General features: G+C 48.3%; 1 protein-coding gene across 1 annotated transcript; it reads left to right on the forward strand.

Moving 5' to 3' along the window:
• The first annotated feature begins 1,193 nt into the window (after positions 1 to 1,193).
• LOC131293369 (hepatocyte growth factor-regulated tyrosine kinase substrate) lies at positions 1,194 to 4,302 on the forward strand. Its single transcript, XM_058321448.1, has 4 exons — positions 1,194 to 1,329; positions 1,444 to 1,528; positions 1,599 to 1,863; positions 2,365 to 4,302. The coding sequence occupies exons 1-4, from the start codon at positions 1,296 to 1,298 to the stop codon at positions 4,300 to 4,302; spliced, it is 2,322 nt and encodes a 773-aa protein (XP_058177431.1). The 5' UTR covers positions 1,194 to 1,295.
• Positions 4,303 to 6,580: the final 2,278 nt, after the last annotated feature.

The raw sequence follows: 6,580 nt of genomic DNA on the forward strand, positions 1-6,580 counted from the left end.
CCTGATGAAAATGATCCTGATGACGATGTCCCGGATATCGACGTCCCGGACGACGATGTCCTGGATGTCGACATCCCGGACGACGATGTCCCGGATGTCGACATCCCGGACGACGATGTCCCATATGTCGACATCCCGGACGACGATGTCCCGGATGTCGACATCCCGGACGACGATGTCCCGGACGACGATGATCCTGATGACTATGTTACAGATTTGGCCATCTGCTACCCGAGGGTAAAAAAAGATGTATTGGTAAGTAAGAGAAAAAATTAAACCATACGTGTATTAAAAGATGTTTTCACTCATTTCCAGGGCTGGCAACCTTCGCTTGGGGACATCGAAGAAGAAGAGGCAGAAATGTTTTACGAAGATGACGATTACCTGGAGGAAAAAAAGGATACCGAAAGCGACGCTCCAAAGGGAAAAAAATCAAAGAAGGAAGAGGCCGCCTGCCATGGATCGGTGTTTGGCAGGATTAATTATTTTATTTTTTTGTAGTTAGATGTAGTTGGATTTATTATTGTATTGATCAATTGTTTTGTTAAAATGTAATAATTTTATAATTTAACGAAAATGTGTTGATGTGTTTAAAAAATTCAAATTAAATAAACATTTAAATCACTGCACAAAAGGTGTTTTGGCTAAACCTCAAACCCCCAAACAATATTATTACCCCCAAACAATGTTATTATACTGAAGGTAATGCGAAATAATTGGGAGTTTGGTTTAGTTTTTAACTTGAGCCTGCCGTCTAGACCATTTCGTCGATCGGTGGATTGGCTGTGAACTTCTTTGTGGGGGCGTGCATCTACTTCCGGAGTCTGTCGGAAACAATGCGCACCAAAATGAAGTTCGTTTTTCGATGGTCCCGAAGGCGATCTCTGGGGACAAAGGCGGGAGCCTAAGTCCGAAGACCCGAATGACCAACAAATCGGAAACGTATGGAGGAATACGTCTATACTCTATGTAAGGTGGTTTATTCAATAATCTTCAGTAATGAACCGACGAGAAAAATCGTTGAACTGATCGCAGTGTGTACTTTGATTTTATTCTTTAAACATACTTTATCAACTGTTCCTTCGATGTTAATCTTTAAAAAGGACTGTCGTCCTACTGTCAAAAACGTATATTCCTACTGCACCTGTTCGTGCTTTACTCGTCTTGGTCTGCTTATCAAAAAAACAGACAGACGTCATCTGGTTGAAGAAACGAAAGTAAATCGTCAGTATCTTTGAGTCATCTGCAGAAGTTTTTGGTAAAAAAATTCACCGCAATAGTGTTTCGTTAGCAAGATGTTTCGTACGTCGATTTTCGATAAAAGTTTGGGTAAGTAAGCACACCATTCCGGGGGTGGAAAGTGCGTCCCATTTCGGTGGTAGGATTTTGAACTGTTTTGTTTTGGTGTTTCTTTTGTGTTCCTTTCTTGCTACCGCTGGACAGAAAATGCCACCAGCAACCTAAACCTGGAGCCCGACTGGCAGGCAATCTTGGTCATTTGTGATGCAATCCGGCAGGGCGATGCGAAGTAAGTACGCTGTTCGTACCCCGATCCACATTTGTCCCCCGGTTGTAACCGATTACTGTCGTCATTCCAGCGCCAAGTATGCCGTGCAGGCGCTGAAGAAGAAGATGCAATCTCCGAATCCCATCACGGCCCTGTACGCCCTGCTGGTGTTGGAAAGCATGGTCAAAAACTGTGGCACGCCGGTGCACGATGAGATCGCTAACAAGGCCAACTGTGAGATGTTCCAGAACTTGGTCAACACCACAAAGCACGAAGAGGTGCGGGCGAAGATGCTGGAGCTTATACAAGCGTGGGCGTATGCTTTCCGTTCGACTATCAAGTATCGATCGATAAAGGTAGGTTGTAAGTGTAATATTTAACAAACCTCATGTCATGTGTGCATATTCTCAAGCATCAGTCGTTTTGTGGACGTCGTCGCGAGTGGAGCGGACGTGTTTTACGTAGTGCACTTGCACTTTACCACTACCAGTGGGAATATTAATTGGATTAGTGTTCGAGTGTTGAATCATCAGCCGTATTGTGTCCTACGATGGCGGTACGTCGTTAATTTTCGTTGTTTTCAGCGGACATTCGAGAAATATTTACCATAAAAACAGTGCGTAATCCAGTGCTCTCATGTGCGTATTACAAAGATCGCAGAATTCTTATCATCCGAAGCATTATATGAGAAGAATTCTGCGATCTATATGCTGTTAAGTTGGACGACGCCATGTTGATCGATCCCATGCGAACAAAGAAGGGTGTGAAACCCTGTGAAGTGCATTTGATAATTGTTTTTCTTGAACGTGAATTCATTCCCACAACTTTTCCTTTAACGACTTTTCTTTCGTCAACAGGATACGATGAACATTTTGAAAACGGAAGGTCACAAGTTCCCGGAGCTAAAGGAGGCGGACGCCATGTTTTCCTCCGATATTGCCCCGGACTGGGTCGATGGGGATGTGTGCCACCGCTGTCGGTCGCAGTTCACGTTCACCGTACGCAAGCACCACTGCCGCAACTGTGGACAGGTTTTCTGCGCCCAGTGTTCGTCGAAAAACAGCACGCTGCCCAAGTTTGGCATCGAAAAGGAGGTGCGTGTGTGCGACGGTTGTTACGCGCAGCTGCAGCGCCCGGTTGCCACGTTGACGAAGAAACCGACCGAGGAGGAGGACCTGCCGGCGGAATATCTGACCAGCTCGCTGGCCCAGCAAGCCCAGGGACCGGCTCGTAAAACCGACGAGGAGCTACGCGAAGAGGAAGAGCTACAGCTCGCCCTGGCACTCAGCCAGTCGGAGGCGGAAACGAAGCAAGCGGGCCAAGCGCGCCGCCAGACGTTCCACAAGACGTCACCCTCACCGGAACCACAGCAGATGCCGCAGGCCCAGGTCAAGCGTAGTCCTTCGCCGATCGAGGAACCACCGACGGATCCGGAATTGGCGCGCTATCTGAACCGTAACTACTGGGAGCAGCGGCAGGTAATGGACTCACCAGCATCACCGTCCGCTCCGAGCCCGATGCCGAGCCCGATGCCATCGATGCAGCCCGTTAGCGCACTGCTGATGACGAAGAGTGCACCGGAGGATGCGGTAATCGATGAGTTTTCCAACTCGATGAAAACGCAGGTGGAAATCTTTGTGAACCGCATGAAGTCGAACTCGAGTCGTGGGCGGAGCATTTCGTGTGACAGCGCCGTGCAGACGCTCTTCCTCACGCTGACCAACCTTCACGCCCGGCTGCTCACCTTCATCAAGGACATGGACGACAAGCGGATGTGGTACGAGCAGTTGCAGGACAAGTTGACGCAAATCAAGGATTCGCGTGCGGCACTCGATGTGCTGCGCCAGGAGCACCAGGAGAAGCTGCAGCGTATCGCGGAGGAACAGGAGCGTCAGAGGCAGCTACAGATGGCCCAGAAGTTGGAGATAATGCGCAAGAAGAAGCAGGAATATCTGCAGTACCAGCGGCAGGTTGCGCTGCAGCGCATCCAGGAGCAGGAGCGCGAAATGCAGATGCGCCAGGAGCAACAGAAGGCACAGTATCGTATGGGGACGGCGTTCCCGTTCATGGGCGGACCGCAGGCACCCGGCCAAGGGCCACAAAACTCTCCGGTGCATGTAGGCCTACCGGGCCCGTACGGACCGGCGCCGGGCTACGGGTACGGTGGTCCAATGCCCCCATCGAACGGAACATTGCCACACTATCCCCATCCAGGTGGTCCGGGTGCACCGCAGCAGCAACAACCACCGCATCCCTCACAGCAAATGTTTTCGCCACAGCACACTCAAGGGCCGCAATACGGAATGCCGGGTGCATCGGCTCCGGGAGCTGATGGACAACCCGGACCGGGTGGTCCTCCCATGCCCGGTGGCCCAGGTATTATTCCTCCCGGTATGAATGTGATGCCGGGTCAGGTTCCTCCACCGGGTCCGATGGGGCACATGCCAGGGGCACCAATGATGGGACCCCCACCGCCACCGCAACAACAACAACAACAACAACCGCCACCGCCGCCGCCCCAGCAGCAGCAGCAGCCTCCGCAACCTCAGCAGGCTCAACCCGGTATGATGGGTCCCGTCAATCCCATGCAACCTGGACCACAACAGCCGCCAATGGGACCGGATCACCAGCAGCAAACGGTTCAAGGCCCACCGGTTACGATGCCACAGGTGGTTCAGGCTGTCCAGCCTGCTCCGGAACCGACCCCAGCACCACCGGCCGCCGCCCCTCAGCCACCACAACCAGCTGCCGGTGCTCCTGAGCCAGCCACAGCGGAACTGATCAGTTTTGATTAGATTTCTGGGCTGCTGACCGGTTAGTTCGACATTTGAGGTTGTTTGTCCTTCTATGAACAAAAACGTAGCACAATTGGTTCAGAACTCGCCAGTCTTTTGCTAATTTTTCTTATTTGCTTTGCTACGTAATCCAGTTTCCATATATTGTATTGGGCACACTCTCTGGAAGATGTGAAATAAGTATGTTATGCGCAGCAACTCGATAAATAAATAAATCATATTTCTATTCCACTACTAATAAATGTTATCCGCTTGTTCGTGGGCATCGACGTTAACGACAATGTGATTTATGTGGGCCAAACCATTTTAAAATGTAAAGAACATGATTGTTGGTTGCATCGCGGATTCGATGGGTTTCGTTATACGGCCATTGTGTAGATATTTTCCAGTTAAATTGAATTTTTAAATGCTTTACGTATTATTTTTGAAGCAAATAACCAATCCCAATTACATTTGCATTGTAGCAAATAATAAATGCACACCACTAAATTGAGAAAAAGTTTTAATAATCGTTGGCTAATGTAGCTTCAAGTATTAATTTAGTACCCTTTTGTCCCCCCCCAATTTTAGTACCCTTTTGTCGTATACCGATCATAAAGCTATAAATGTCGGGGGAAAATTGCTTTATAACTTTATTTCTCATTCCACTGGACTGTCTATGAATGGTCAACTGTTTGTTTTTTACAATGCTGATTGTTATGGTTCTATTTTTCTACTTTAAACCGTATTGTCGTAGGTCATGCATGGTCGTTCAGGACTGATCCGTTATGCACATCACGAAGTCATAATTTCTCATCGCCTGAGACCAGCTTTAGTGCCGAAGCTTTCCGTTCTTTTCACGGGATGTTTGACGGATGCAGCGGTCTTTGTGGAACCGGCACGGATGTCCTTGAGACACGCGGGTTGGGCCGTTGACAGCAGGTGCGAAATCTTGGTTGATGAAGCATTTACGTTTGCAAGAAGAGAAAGATTGACTGTGAAATGGTTTCCGCACGTACCGAGGGTTAAATATGATTTATTGTGCGAATGCAAAATGTCGTGCGCGAGCGACTTTCGCAAAGCTTCAATCCGAAAATGAGATGTATCCGATCCACCTTGAAATAACACCGCTGGCCGGCGTGGTTTGAATTAACAAATGAAGGCTACGCTTCCAAGAGCATTCAAATGAGAGCTTCCGAAAAGAAGTGACGTATCGTGACGCTCGTGAAGGAGATTTATTTTGCGGATGCTGCGGCGCCATTGACCCAGCAAGATTAGGGTTTCTGCAAGGTGAAGGACGCTGGGGCCGATAACGGTGCACATTAATGTGTCTCTGTTTCGTACCATTGTGCAGCAAATGCCTTATCGCGTATGGCCTAGAAAACTGAGGTTTAAAATACGTTTACACCAAAAGGATTTTAAATCACAACGTGTGGATGGCAAGTCTTTCATTACGAACAAATATTAAAACACACAGTAAAAATCTGAAATTGTTAGGCATCATTGAATGAAACATCGGTGCATCTTATAACAGCTTCTAAATATTTTGGGACCCTTTGAGCTGCAGCTGAATTCTACTGAACAGATTCTGATCTTGCATATTTAGGAAAAGCCCATTTGCAAAGACGTAAAGTTAATGGTACCTGCTATACCTGTGTCTAATTGATGAACTTTAAATATAACCGAGTCATCATTTAAAATAATGTTAAAATGCACTGAAGCGCAATTCCATGCTCGTCTCCGTTTGTAGGTCCTAAAAAAGTAAATTGGTTTTTCGTTTGGTAAATGTTAACCCAGACCACGGCACGTCCTAACACCCGAATGTGTTAGTTCTCTTGTAGGTCTATGGGCAGCAAAACGTTTTGCGACCGTACCGTAAATCAACCGCTCGATCGTAGCAACCCGATAAATGGCTGTCATCTTTGCAAAACATAGAAGCAAGCCGTGCACGGCGTACAAGGCGCATAAAATTGGGTAACACACGGCGGCCAAGTTGACTGCAGGAACTGAAGGAAAAATCGGTGTTAACGGTGGCACTGCTGCCGACCCACGGTCATTCCGCGCCGGTTTGGGAAGGCATTCCTCCAGCCAACGTCATACGCAGACGTGCAACGTTTAGCACCGGCGGATCGTTTCGGTCGACACGTTTGACATTTTTTTTTTCTGTGCACCCGAGAGTCCCCTCGCAATGAACTCCTCCGAGGAATGCTAGAACGTGGAAGTGAGCCGTCGTCGTGAAAGCGTGTCCCAACTGTACCCTCCTCCCGGCCCAGTACGGGTAAGTAACGCGAAACCCTCG

This window comes from Anopheles ziemanni, chromosome 2, assembly GCF_943734765.1.
Source record: "Anopheles ziemanni chromosome 2, idAnoZiCoDA_A2_x.2, whole genome shotgun sequence".
Taxonomy (NCBI): Eukaryota; Metazoa; Arthropoda; class Insecta; order Diptera; family Culicidae; genus Anopheles; species Anopheles ziemanni.

Coding starts and splice junctions, on each gene's coding strand:
- LOC131293369 (XM_058321448.1), top strand. CDS start 1,296: ATGTTTCGTACGTCGATTTTCGATAAAAGTTTGG. Junction 1,529..1,598: donor ATCCGGCAGGGCGATGCGAA/GTAAGTACGCTG, acceptor TCGTCATTCCAG/CGCCAAGTATGCCGTGCAGG. Junction 1,864..2,364: donor TCAAGTATCGATCGATAAAG/GTAGGTTGTAAG, acceptor TTTCGTCAACAG/GATACGATGAACATTTTGAA.